Source organism: Sebastes fasciatus, chromosome 17 (genome assembly GCF_043250625.1).
Source record: "Sebastes fasciatus isolate fSebFas1 chromosome 17, fSebFas1.pri, whole genome shotgun sequence".
Lineage (NCBI taxonomy): Eukaryota > Metazoa > Chordata > Actinopteri > Perciformes > Sebastidae > Sebastes > Sebastes fasciatus.
In genome coordinates this window covers 3156176-3169877 of record NC_133811.1, presented here as the reverse complement: position 1 = coordinate 3169877, position 13702 = coordinate 3156176, and the positions used below count along the sequence as shown (strand labels likewise).

The window sequence follows — 13702 nt, the reverse complement described above, 5'->3', positions numbered from 1 at the left end:
AGAGAGAGAGAGGAGGGAGGGAGATGGGGGAGAGGAGAGAGAGAGAGGAGGGAGGGAGATGAGGGAGAGAGAGGAGAAATGGAGATGAGGGAGAGAGATGAGGGAGGGGAGAGTTGTGAGGGAGGGAGATGAGGGAGAGAGAGGAGAAATGGAGATGAGGGAGAGATGAGGGAGAGGAGAGAGAAAGATGAGGGAGGGAGATGAGGGAGAGAGATGAGGGAGGGGAGAGAGAGTTGTGAGGGAGATGAGGGAGAGAGGATAAATGGAGATGAGGGAGAGAGATGAGGGAGAGGAGAGAGAGAGAGATGAGGGAGAGGAGAGAGAGAGAGAGATGAGTGAGAGAGATGAGGGAGAGAGTGTAGAGTTTGCGGTAAGCAGTTCTGGGTTAGCTGCCTGGCTCATCATGTCATGAGAGATGAGCAGTGCTCTAGTGGGCCGGTACGTAGCGGTACGCAGTATTTTACCTATTTTATTCCTTATGACGTACCGTGACTTTTTCATGCGTACCGGAGCTTCTCACAAGCTGCCGGTACTCTCCTCTGCCCTCTCCATATCAGGTTCTCTGGGAGATTCATAACGGCGCAGAGCCAGAGTTTTTGCGCCGCGTGGGTTCCCGTAGTGAACGGAAGCGCCGCGCTATTAATCTCCGCACGAGCTGAAGCCTGTTTACTATCCATCTCTCTCTCTGTGTGTGTCTCTGTGTCTGTCTGTCTGTCTGCCAGGGGCGGGTCCAGAGTGAGGGCTGGCACTGCCCCCCCCCCATCAGAGTCTGAATGTGATAGGTCCGATAAGACTCAACAAACATATATGATGATCTAATGTATAACGGATACACTGTATGAGACCCATCTAAAGTTCACAACATGTTTTAATAAGGAATTCAGCATCATTGATATTGTGACTTAATGTACAGTAACTTATACATTTATTTATTTTTAACTTTATTGCCATTAATACAAATTAACAGGCAATTAATCATCACAAAACAAAACCGCCTTGAGACTGGGCCTCACTTGTAGTACATGTACACAAAAACCAAGTAACGCCGCATTTGGGTGGAGTGCACACACATCCACCCACATACATACCTACAAAAACTGTACATCAAAGACAAGACAATTAAGTACAGGAGTCCTGACTAAGGTATTCTATAGCTAACATCCATCTCCTTTTAAAAATAGGCAATTTCAGTTGTACCTGGGTAGTCATGTTTTCCATCATGTACACCTGTTTGACTTTTTGTAACCATTGAGCAATTGTGGGAGGGTTAGTCTTCATCCAATTAATAGTGATCATTTTTCTTCCAACCATCAATAAGATATGCAGTACATAGCACTGATCTGTGGTAAACAGGCGTTCAGGTGATACTTCCAGCAAGAATAGTAGAGGGTCCAGGGGGGATGTCCATCTCCAAGATTTTCTCAATTTCTTCTTTGACATTTTTCCAAAATGTTTGTATTTTCGGGCAGTCCCAAAATATATGAGTATGGTCGCCGACCATGCCACAGCCTCTCCAGCATAGGTTAGTAGAGTTGTTTTTAAAAACACATGCTACCAGCGGGGTCCTAAAGAACCTCATCTTCACCTTCCAGTCAAATTATTTACATAGCTGGCTTACTATGCCTCTGTGACATCCAGAACATATGCTTTCCCAGGCATCATTGTCCACTATCATATTCAACTCAAGTTCCCATTGTCCTTTAATATGTAAAGTGTTATCTGATGTGTCTAACATTAGCTTTTTGTACATATGGGATATTTGTTTTTTTGTTGAAGTAGAGTGTTCAAACATTTGTATAAAATGGGTTTCTATATTAGCTGGTTCTCTTTTAATATTCTCCCAGTCTTTGTGTTTTGTAATATAATGTCTAACTTGTAGATATCTATAAAGGTCGCTTGAAGGTAAGACAAACTTGTCCTGGATTTGTGAGAAAGATTTAAACACATTTCCATCAAGAAGTTGGTTAATTATTTTCATCCCACTTTCATTCCACCTTTTATATGCATTGTCGTTCATGGATGGAAGAAACTCTATATTTCCTGCTATGGGCATGGCCCATGACAAACTTTCCTGAGATTTAAAGGTAAAATTAGAAGTTTAACATAAAAATGCTGTTGCAGAGTACTTATTATTTTGTTATTTTCATTGTTTTAAAGTCACCAGAATTCAGGAAACAAAGTTTTTGAAACTAAAACCATTTCTTAGTCTGGGATGTCTTACAAGCATCCGATAGTATTCTGAACCATCTTTCTTCCTCTGTTCAACTTCCTCCAGCTTAATCAGATACATCAGTTCAAAACAACAACAAATAATGTTGCTTTGAAAGACGGTTTCCAGGATACAAAGTATTTTAGTCATCTAACATTGAGTTCAAGCTAACCATGACACCTCATACCAACTCTGAACTGGAAAAGACTGGTTTCAAGTGATATGCAAATGATTACTGGAATAAACTATAAAGCAAACTAAAGTTAGAGACACTCACTCCTCTCAGGGACTTCTACATATAATATTTTTATTGACTGGTTGGTCACCATTTTGGTCTAGACTGAAATATCTTGACAACTATTGGATGAATTGCCATGTAATGTGGTGTAGAGATTCATGGTGCCCAGAGGATGAATCCTAATGACTTTGGTGATCCCCTGACTTTTCCTCTAGCACCTCCATGAGGTTGATGTTAGTGGTTTTGAGCAAAATGTCTCACCAACTGCATGAATTGCCATGAAATTTGGTACACACATTTATGTCTTCCACGGAATGAATTGCAGTCACTTTGGTGATCCTCCTCTAGCACCACCATCAGGTCAAAATAGGTCTAACACTTTGGTTATGACCAAATATGTGTAAAAACAATGAATAAGAAATAATCTTAAAGGGACTGTTTGTAACTTTTTAAGCGTATAAATGTACCGGGTCGGGACATATGCGCGCTCGCATATGCATATGCATATGCGCGCTCGCATATGGCTGAAGTCTCTGCTCCTCTGCCTGCTCGCCTTCACTCAGACACCGCGCGCGTTCTCGCGTACTCGCTCCACCTCTAGACGTGAACGCACGCTCACTCCACACTGCAGAAGAGTTAGTTTAGCTCTTAGAATATCTAGTGAATGTGGACGTTTGAGCAGAAATAACTGCTGCAGCTCCTCCAGACCAACAGAGGTTTCCCGTGTCTTGTGAAGTGACGGGGCTCTGCAGCATGAAACGTTGTCGTCTCGTTACCGACTCGGTGCCGGTGTCTCCCCTGTTCTCTCCGGCTGCGGGCGGAGACGACAACGTTACTCGCTGTGGAGCCCCGCTGCCTCAGCCTGCGCTGAAGTAGGAAAAGCCAACTCTAGGATCAGCATTGATTCATGGCGAGACCTTCGTCTGGTCAGCTAACATTACTGCCAAGCAGCTGAAATATAGAGTGATATTGTGGTTTTAGCTGACGTGTGTCGCCTCACTGTTTTGAGCGATGCTCGTTCATGTCGAGCGAGCAAGCGTGAGCCCAACGCTGACTTTCGTTGACTTAACGGCCACAGGTGTCGCTGTTAACAAGCATTTCTGAAAGTTACAAACAGTCCCTTTAACTAACAGCACATTTTAGGCTGTACTCAAACAATGCATTTCAATAAGGGCAATGCTTATTTTCCTCTGCAGATTCTAATATGATTATGTTCTCAGAAAAGTAATTTCTTTTGTGATTTACCCCCACGACCAGTCCAGGTCGATTGGGGACGAGGTGGAGGTCGCTCTACCTACAAGTACCTCGGGCTGCAGCTGGACAACAATAGACAATAAACACTGACCACCTCTACAGGAAGCAGACTGTACTGCCTGAGGAGGTTGCGATCATTCAACATCTGCACAAAACTCCTGCGGATGTTTTACCAATCTGTGGTAGGCATGGAGCTCGACTCTCTGGTGACGAAAGAACACTCAACAGACTGCTGGCCCTTCATCATCAAACAGAGGAGCTCGTTTAGCGGCAGGCTGCTGATCCCAAAGTGCTCCACAGACAAACTCAGGAAATCCTTTGTCCCCCAAGCCATCAAACTGTACACTCCCGCATTATATTCCATATTTGACATTTCTTTTTTTTAAAGTTATTTTTTGGGTGCATTTTTTTTTTAAAGCATTTTATTGATAGGACAGTGGGAGTCTTGGAAAGTGGGGAGAGAGAGAGACGACATGCGGAAAGGTCCACGTTGGGAGAGAGAGAGATGACATGCGGAAAGGTCCACAGCGGCTGAGGACTGAGCCTTTGCCAGATATGGGCGCCCGCTCTACCGACCGAGCTAACCAGGCGCCCATATTTGACATTTCTAAATATCTATATCTCCTATATTTTATTATCCAGCACTATATCACTTTCTGCACTATATAATTTTTAATAGTCCCGTATCTCAGTTTTTACCCTGCACTATATTCATTTTTAACAATTTCTTCATCTCCTGTTATTTTTTATATCTGGTATATTTTTTTATACTCTGTATTACTTACTTATGTCTTTTTACTAATATGTGCACTACTTACTTGTGCCGTTTTTACTAATATGTTTGCACTATGGAACTGTGATGCTGGAAACTTGAATTTCCCTCGGGATCAATAAAGTTACTATCTATTTATCTATCTATCTATCTATCTATCTATCTATCTATCTATCTATCTACATGCCTATTTGTGAACTTTTTAGGTCAAGATGTTCTCATAAATGGCCACCTAGTTATTTAGTTCAGGTACAATAGATGAACGGCTATGTGAAGAATTTAAAAGGTGTGCCTTGTTATAATGTAACACACTGGTGAAACTAGTTGGCCCAATAAGTGACAAACTCTTCATTGACTGGCAGTATCATTATTCATGGGTGGAACTGTGCAACTGGCACCATTTAGGTGTTATCCACAGATTGCATTTCATGGAAATTGAAATCTATCTGTCTATCTATCTATCTATCTGTCTGTCTGTCTGTCTGTCGGTCTGTCTGTCTAATGGTTTGGATTACATCATCAGTGGATGAAATGTTTTCTGTAATTGACTGCATTGGTCTCTAATGGATTGTAATGGATTGTAATGGTTTCATTTGTTTATACTGTTAGCAGTTCCTTCCACTGGTTTCTTGTTGCAATGGTCTCTGCTGTCTGCAATGACTTCTGTTACAGGTTGTAGTTGTGGGTTGCCATGAATGGATTATTTCAAACGTTTGCGGTTTAATCTCAAAATACCTGACATTTTGGCATGGTTGCTTGTTGTTGAATGTTGGTGTGGTTGAAGTATTCAGGTCATTTACATGAAGGTACAGTGTGTAGGATTTTGGTGGATCTATTTTGGCCGCTTGTATTCACAATCTCATTTTTCCACTACCCAAAGCTCATGACCATAGGTGAGGGTCGGAACGTAGATGGACCAGTAAATCGAGAGCTTTGCCTTCCGGCTCAGCTCCCTCTTCACCACAACGGTCTTGTACAGCGCCCGCATAACTGCTGACGCCTCACCGAACTGCCTGTCCATCTCCCGCTTCATTTTACCCTCACTCGTGAACAAGACCCCGAGATACTTGGACTCCCTCGCTTGGGGCAGTGACTCACTCCTAACACCGTTTTCCGGCAGAGAACCATGGCCTCAGACTTGGAGGTACTGACTCTCATCCCGACCGCCTCACACTCTGCTGCAAACCGCCCCAGTGCGTGCTGAAGGTCACGGTCTGATAGAGCCAACAGAACCACATCATCTGTAAAGAGGAAATATGGAATTCTGAGGTCCCCAAACCGGACAGTCTCCTCCCCCCGGCTGCTTCTTGAGACCTTGTCCATGAAAATTACAAACAGAAGGTCATCGGTGACAACAAGGGATAACACTAGTGGAGGCCAAACCCTGGAAATGTGTTTGACTTTGTGCCGAGTATACGGACGAAGACTCACTTTGGTTATATAAGGGCCGGATGGCTCGTAGCAATGACCCCGATACCCCCATATTCCAACAGTATCCCCCCGCCCCCCATGGGGACACGGTCGTAAGCCTTTTCCAAGTCCAAATAACACATGTAGACTGGATGGGAAAACTCCCCTCCACCAGCCTGCGAAGTAAAGTGCTGGTCAACTGTTCCACGGCCAGGACGGAATCCGCATTGTTTCTCCTGGATCAGAGGTTCCCACAATCGCTCGGAGCCTCCTTTCACCCTTGAATAAACTTTCCTGGGGAGGCGAAGCCGTGTAATAATTATAGCACATCCTCTGGTCCTCCTTTTTTTTGTTCCTTTTTATTTTGTTCTACTGACACTGACTGCTTACTGTAATATACAAGAATGTCAGTTTGTCTAGCCGATTGCTGTTGTGTATCACACAGAGCTTTTTAGATGCCCATTTCAACATTAGGTCAAAGTTCACTGGGAAAAGTCAATACTGTAAAATACTGTAGTACACAGAAAAGGATATGCACATGTATTCATACAGAAAATGTATTTGTGTAGCAATGTACTGTCAAAATTTCCCAGAGCCCAGGGCGACCTCTTGCTTGCTTTGTCTGACCAAAAGTCCAAACAACAAAGATATTACATTTACAATGATTATTTTTAAAAGTAAAAATACTCATATTTGTGAATAATGCACCAGTGGGAATGATTTAAAAATGATTTAAATTTTTGTTTTTACTATCAAAACGGTTGCTGATTCATTTTCTCTTGGTCAGTCGATTACTCAACTAATTGTTTCAACTGTAATAACAAATAAACACAAGAAAATTGTGCGATGATTTAAACTAAATACAGAGCTGCGTAATTCCCGCAGACGATGAGATCATTCTTCTTTTGTTGCTTTTAGTGCCTTAAACCGGAACCCTTGCGTTTCTCCGCGATGTCTCTCCGGGGTCATTTACGGTGAACACCTCACTATAAATTTCTCTCGCCGGAAACGTAACGCCCTCTTTTAGTGATCCAACATGGCGGTGAGTACTGTCTCACATCGGACAATGGCGATCAGATATGAAGTTGTAGTTGAAATCCACATTCATCGGAGCTGTGGGGTCATCCTAACGACTGTTTGACCTACAGAGACTTATACTCCACTACGGAGGATTAAACTAGAGGCGTATTTCATTAATGAATGTAACAGAAGACAGTTAAACTAAAACACCGAGTGATGCTAACCGGCTAGCTGCTGTAGCATACGGTCCTCTGGTTCACTAGCAGCGACATACAGCCGTAACAGACGATATCACGGTTATATGATGACACAGTAGACAGGACTGCTCTTTAAAGTAGCTTTATTTAGTGTATAGAAGTTGTTGTTTGGTTTCCGGACACGTAGCGTTATGTGATCTATGATGATGCTAACAGCGGATGCTAACAGCAGCGGGGACATGTGTGGACATGTCCTCCGGCCAGCATGTGTTTGTCTCAGACTGATGGGAGTTTGATGTTGAGACAGAGAAGAACAGTGTGAGGACTCGGGGAGTTAGATAATACTAATAAAGTGAATGTTAAACTGAAGCTCGTGTTGACTGTGAAGTAGTTGAAACGTTGGTTTAGCTTCCTAGCCCGAGCTAACCTGCTAGCAGGCTAACCAGAGTAGGTGTTCTCAACATGGCAGCAGCGGTGGACGAGGTGTCCCAACTTCTTCGTTCTGTGTGGTGTCCCGAGTGGTTGCCTCGATGTTTCTGTCACTTCGTGGTGTGACTGTAACCCTGTATATGTTGTTGTGTCCTCCAGGAACAGGGTGAGAAGAAGGAGAACCCCATGAGAGAGCTTCGCATCCGGAAGCTCTGCCTGAACATCTGCGTCGGTGAGAGCGGAGACAGACTGACCCGTGCTGCTAAGGTGCTGGAGCAGCTCACAGGGCAGACACCCGTCTTCTCCAAAGGTCAGTGTTTGTGTGTGTGGGGAGGAAAGACTTCAGATGGTAGGACTTTGAGCTGTGGAAGGGTTAAAGCATTTGTAGTGAAGTAATGTTTCATCAAACACGATGAAAAGGCCACAACACTTAATCCTAGAGCTGCCAAAGGTGGACGAGCAGCTGACAGTCGTGCTAAAACTTGACTTAAGGCTGGATGTGATTTGATAAAGTTCTTAAGATAAATTAGCTTTATAGTAGAGATGTTAATAATAACTGACATTAAGAATTTTAACCTATTAATGCTATCGGTTGAACGGTTAAAATAAATATTACAGATTAATTAAAAAGCTGAGCAAAACTCAGAAGCGGCTCACTTTGAGGAGAAAAGCTGGTCCACCTTAACAGCCCACCTTAAAAGAGAGTGAGCCGGCGTTGCTAGATACAGAAAGTTTGCTAGGGTCTTGAGCGGAAAAGTTGTAGCCTTTATTCACCGACAGATAAACTGTACACACACTGCACTGCTACGTTCACAGCTAGAACGCCACCGACAACCCCACACTCACCGCCGCCACACACACACGGTCTGTAGGACACTCGCTAACGCTGCGCCGGGCTGACGGACCGTATGTGTGTGTGACAACGGCGGCCAAGAAGCCACCGGCAACCCTTCAGCTGTGAACGTAGAACAAACTGACACGGTCTGTCGGGCACTCGCTAACATTACGCCGGACAGACAGAGCAACGTTACGCCAGGCAGACACAGCTGACAACCTCGTAGCTAAACTAAATGGTGCGGTAAAGTGGCTGCATGTGTCCTCGACAATACACGCAGCTCGGTGGCAGCTACAGTAACTCTCTCGGACGGGTGAACTGGGGACTCGGTTGTCTGTTTTGCTCATACACTGCAGCTGGCGCACCGCTGCATGCGACGCACTATTCATGTCGATTAACGGTTAATAATCCGTTAACGAGGGTCGGTTATCGGTTGAAACAAAAATTCTAAATTAGCATCCCTACTTTACAGATATCACCGTACTGTGTTTAACTTCTGTTGTTTTTTCTTTTGGCAGCCCGCTACACTGTGCGATCATTCGGTATCCGCAGAAATGAAAAGATTGCTGTCCACTGTACCGTCCGTGGAGCCAAAGCAGAGGAGATCCTGGAAAAAGGACTCAAGGTCAGAAAGTCATATTGCTTGTACCTCTACATTTCTCACTAGTTCAGTCATTCCTAGGTTTTTTTTATTTGGCATGTGACTGACTTTTGGCTGCTTTTGGTCTGTTTTTGTTACCTTTCCTTTTTAAATTGATGTAAAGTACATAGTGTTGGACAGAGTTGACGTGCTCATCATGTAAACTATATTTTGCCTCGTACCCAGGCTTGCTAGTCCAGTTGACACTGTGGCTTTAATTTTGTCATGATCAAGTTACCAAAAACAAAATGCAAGCGGAGAAATGAAAAAGTAATGTGTGAATATTTTCATCGGACAGTTTATTTGTTATGCACTAAGGCTGTTTAATTAACATTTTTGCGTTTTATCAACTAACAGAGTTGTATTACAATGTTGTGAACATAATATTGCTTCCAGGTACGCGAGTACGAGTTGAGAAAGAACAACTTCTCCGACACCGGAAACTTCGGCTTCGGTATCCAGGAGCACATCGATCTGGGCATCAAGTACGACCCCAGCATCGGTATCTACGGACTGGACTTCTACGTGGTAAGTGGCCAAGAATGTAATATCCTAAATGTAGCTGGTTGGAGGTGATGGTTTTGAGGATGTGGTGTGGTGGAGAACAAACAGATATGCAAGAGTTAATTCTTTTTTCTTTTTTTTTGTAGTTGTAATAAATTGTTGCTCAATATTTGTCACAAAAAATTTAAAATATCTGTTAGGTCTTAACGTATTGAGCATTAAACTTGACTTTGAGCATCTCAAAGTCAAATTTAATGCTCAATACGTTAAGACCTAACAGATATTTTAAATTTTTTGTAAAGTGTGACATGATTTGTGCTTTACACTAGGGTTGGGTGGTTTACCGGTTTCATCACCGTCACCGGTGTCACGTTCGGCCACAACATGGATTTTGCATTACCGTGATAAACGTTACCTTTTTGGTTTAGCACACATTTGCGCACACACGTTTTGGTTTAGCACACACACATTTAGTTTTTGCACACACACACACAACGGAGATACAACACCCGGTAAACTGTCACACCCGCACAGGTTGTCTATGGATACGCACTACCACCCTTTCATTTCGTTGGGTAACCTTTTGCTTGTCAGTTTGACGCCCAAGTTAACAGGTGATTTATGGTCGCCGTAGTGAAGCTGACACAAGGTGTGCGCAGAGCACCTGCTAGAGCAGCCAAACAACCCGGGTGAGCAGCTCGACTCGTACATGTGTGGCGTCCACACAGTCAGCCTTGCTGGAGCTGCTACTGCCAGCCCTCAACAGATCATTTTCTGTCTGTTTTGGCCGAAAAGTGCCTGCATCACGCGAAAAAAATAGGCGACACGGTGAATCTGTAGATGAGGCGCCTGTAGCCGAGCCACGCTGCCCACGGCCCATGTGTCTTCTGTACAGTACTGGTCCAACAGTGTGATTACGCTGTATATTTTCGAACTCTTTCTCCGTGTGGGTTACGATGTAAGAGGTTCTGTCAGCTTTCTGTTTCTACAAAGATGTAAATTAAATTAAATGTAATTCCCAGTTTGGCTATGGTGGAAAAAAGGTGGAAAAATCCTGTTTCCTAATTCTTTATTGCTGAGATCCAGGTTGCTCGACAGTCAGCTGCAGTTCACTCACAACTGAAAACAACAGCATGACTGTTGTTTATTAAAACTGAATGAATCACATTACATTTACATCAAGGGGTAGGCTGCTACTCCCAAAACACATGTAGGCCTATAACTCATTTTCAATTTGGAGCCAATAAATGCACTGTTTTTAAGATGTGTCCCCTTACATTGCCAATAGAAAGAAAAGAGGTAGAATCATGATTTGATGGAGTATCCCTTTTAACTTTGTAATACCGTCACCGCTAAAAACCAAAAGAATTACCGTGATATACATTTTAGGTCAGATCTCCCACCCCTGCTTTACACACAAAGATGTTGCAGCTGAGTTAATAAATGTCTGCAGAATGGTTGGATTTGTGATTTATTTGAAATTTAGTTTAACTTGCTGTTTGTTTAAAATGCTGTTTGTCCAAGTTGTTTGAAAGTTATGTCTGTCTGAAGTAAATCATGTCCATGGTCAGCTGACAGCTTGTTGTTTACCGACTTTGAGACCTGATACAGTACCAGAGGTGCAGATACCAAAAGTTTACTTGTTAATGTCTGTCTTTGCCAAATATAAACAGTCTCTGTAAAAGTAACTGTTTTCTTGTGGAAAATAAGCAATTTCTTACATCCATCAGAACTAAATGTAGTGCTGAAACGACAAGCTGATTAATTTTCATTTGATTAAATAATTGACCGTGTAAGCAGGTGATTGATCTTTCAAATCATTTATCTAGTAAAGATTTCTTAGTTGCAGCTTCTCAGATGTAAACAGATTCTCCTTTTTGTTTTTATATTGTAAATTGAATGTTGTTTGACTTTTCAGGTTGTAGAGAATCAACACTGGACTTTTGTTAGTCTTCTTAAATCCCTGAATTTTCCAACATTACATTTAACCAGTACTGAAGTCAAGAGGCCAGACAACAAATACTGAGTGCTGATCTTGATTGATGCTTTTGGAGTGTTTGTGTATTATGGACAGACGGGGTTGAAGCTTTTCTGACCAGCTCTGTCCCCCACCCCCCCTCCTTGTGTTCAGGTTCTGGGCAGACCCGGCTTCAGCATCGCCGACAAGAAGCGGAAAAGAGGCCGCATCGGTTTCAGGCACCGCATCCGCAAAGAGGAGGCCATGCGCTGGTTCCAGCAGAAAGTGAGTGTTGTCACGGGTTCACACACATCCTGCGACGTTAAGACGTTAAAGATGGGAGATTTAGTATCTTATTTACAGAAACTCTAAACTCATAAGTTGGCTTTGTTTAACCAGAGTGGTGTAATGTTTTCACCGTCAACCCCCAACAACATGCTTAAGAAACTGCTACTTGATTGTGAACGGAATCCAGTTCATTTTAATACTTTCATTTGGTTTACTGCACTTTGTGGATGTGTAATATTTTCTCCATTGTTGATCATATTCACACGGCGGCCATTTTGCTCTTACATCAAGCTCAGGGTGGGAAGGATCTCCGGAAACTACTCGGCTATAAAGCTGTGGTGCAGTGGTCCAAACATTTGAATTGTGTATCCCTGCCTAGTGTTGAAATAATCAAATGTTGACAAGATGCGTCTGTAAAGATCCCCAAAAGAATCCTCACAAAAGAGATGAAGCAACTGGATTCAAGGTTCCATCCACGATGTTGAAAGAGACGAACCGGCATGTTGCTATTTGACATTAGCTAAGTGAGTTGGGGCGGCTGTGACTCCGAGGTAGAGCAGGTCGTCCACCAATCGGAAGGTCGGTGGTTTGATCCCCTCCGGTCACATGTTGCAGTGTCCTTGAGCAAGATGCTTAACCCCATATTGCTCGCGAAGGCTATTCCGTCGGTGTGTGAGTATTTGGATTAGATCCTGATGGGCAGGTTGGCACCTAGCTGACATGTAGTGTAAAGGGATTTGAGTGGTCGGAACACTAGAAAGGCGCTTTATAGATTCAAGTACGTTTACCATAAGTTGGCAAGTATCTAACTTGCTAGCTAAAGTTGTCTTAAGGAGTCAGTGCCTTGGCTTGCAATGTCAATGTTACAATGAACTATTTTGTCAGAGGAGACCTCACCAGCCTGTAGGCCTATTAGTTTGATACATTAGTAATATGACCGCGGGCTATGGAAGGCCTCTGGAAGGAGGCTGGGACACGGGCGGACACGGGTCTTGGGGTGCGAGCTAGCTAATGTTTGCGTTGGCATTCATTAGCTAGCTAATTTAGCTTGCTAGCAAGTTAGCTACTTACCAATTTAGCTAATGTTAAATAGCAACTCGCTGGACATCGTGGACGTAACCTCGACTACAGTTGCTGCGTCTCGTTGTTTGGATTCTTTTTCTACTTATCTGTCCACGTTTGATTGTTTAATCTCTTAGCTGGGTGCACAAGTCCATGTTTAGATCACTCCACCACAAAGCTGTCTGACTAGTTCCCAGAGATCCTTTACCAACCTCAGTAAGAGCAAAATGCCCACCATGTGAATATGGTCCATTTGGGGTTGATTGTTGCGTCTGTGGCGGTCAGCCCCCTCGTGGCCCCCTGCAGCTGAAATATTATATTTACAATCAAATTTCTTTAATGTTTTTATTTTCTGTTGTCTACAATCTAATATGTGTTCTTATTTCTCTTCCTCAGTATGACGGCATCATCCTCCCCGGCAAATAAAGGACCACCTTTTGATGTTGTTTGTAACAAATTAAATGGGAAAAAACTGACTCTTTGTCTCGTGTTGTTACTGTAGTAGTTTGATAGTGTACACGTTTTAGACATGGCTGCTTACTTTTGAGTGTCTCGTGCTTCCAGATAATTTTCACTTAACCCCCTGAGACCTGCAATCCTAACTGACTTTACTGTCTTTCAGAGGCTGTAGCAGGTGTTGGCGCTTAAGTGAAGCTACATATATCATATGAAACTATAAAACCTAAGGAATCTATCGATAACATCGTATAACGTTCCAAAGTTGGGCTAAATTTTGGCGAGGGAAAAACTGTCATGGCCATTTTGAAAGTGGTCTCTTGACCTCTGACCTCAAGATATGTGAATGAAAATGTATTTTTTTTTGCATGCAGTATCGATGTTATTGTCTCTTATTCTAAAATGGTGTATTTGAATATTTCTGCATACTG

General features: G+C 43.0%; 1 protein-coding gene across 2 annotated transcripts; it reads left to right on the top strand.

Moving 5' to 3' along the window:
• Positions 1 to 6781: 6781 nt before the first annotated feature.
• On the top strand, positions 6782 to 13291 carry rpl11 (ribosomal protein L11). Of its 2 annotated transcripts, none has more exons than XM_074612711.1 (6): positions 6782 to 6925; positions 7689 to 7839; positions 8883 to 8989; positions 9401 to 9532; positions 11640 to 11750; positions 13212 to 13291. In XM_074612711.1, the coding sequence occupies exons 1-6, from the start codon at positions 6920 to 6922 to the stop codon at positions 13239 to 13241; spliced, it is 537 nt and encodes a 178-aa protein (XP_074468812.1). In that variant the 5' UTR covers positions 6782 to 6919; the 3' UTR covers positions 13242 to 13291. The 2 variants fall into 2 exon arrangements, with proteins under 2 accessions (XP_074468812.1, XP_074468811.1); XM_074612710.1 differs by lacking the exon at positions 6782 to 6925 and adding an exon at positions 7548 to 7583.
• Positions 13292 to 13702: the final 411 nt, after the last annotated feature.

Bases quoted from the DNA above. Each gene is read 5' to 3' on its own strand.
- rpl11 (XM_074612710.1), top strand. From the start codon at position 7,563: ATGGCAGCAGCGGTGGACGAG. The intron at 7,840-8,882 runs GTCAGTGTTTGT...TTCTTTTGGCAG, and splicing joins GACACCCGTCTTCTCCAAAG to CCCGCTACACTGTGCGATCA. The intron at 9,533-11,639 runs GTAAGTGGCCAA...CCTTGTGTTCAG, and splicing joins ACGGACTGGACTTCTACGTG to GTTCTGGGCAGACCCGGCTT.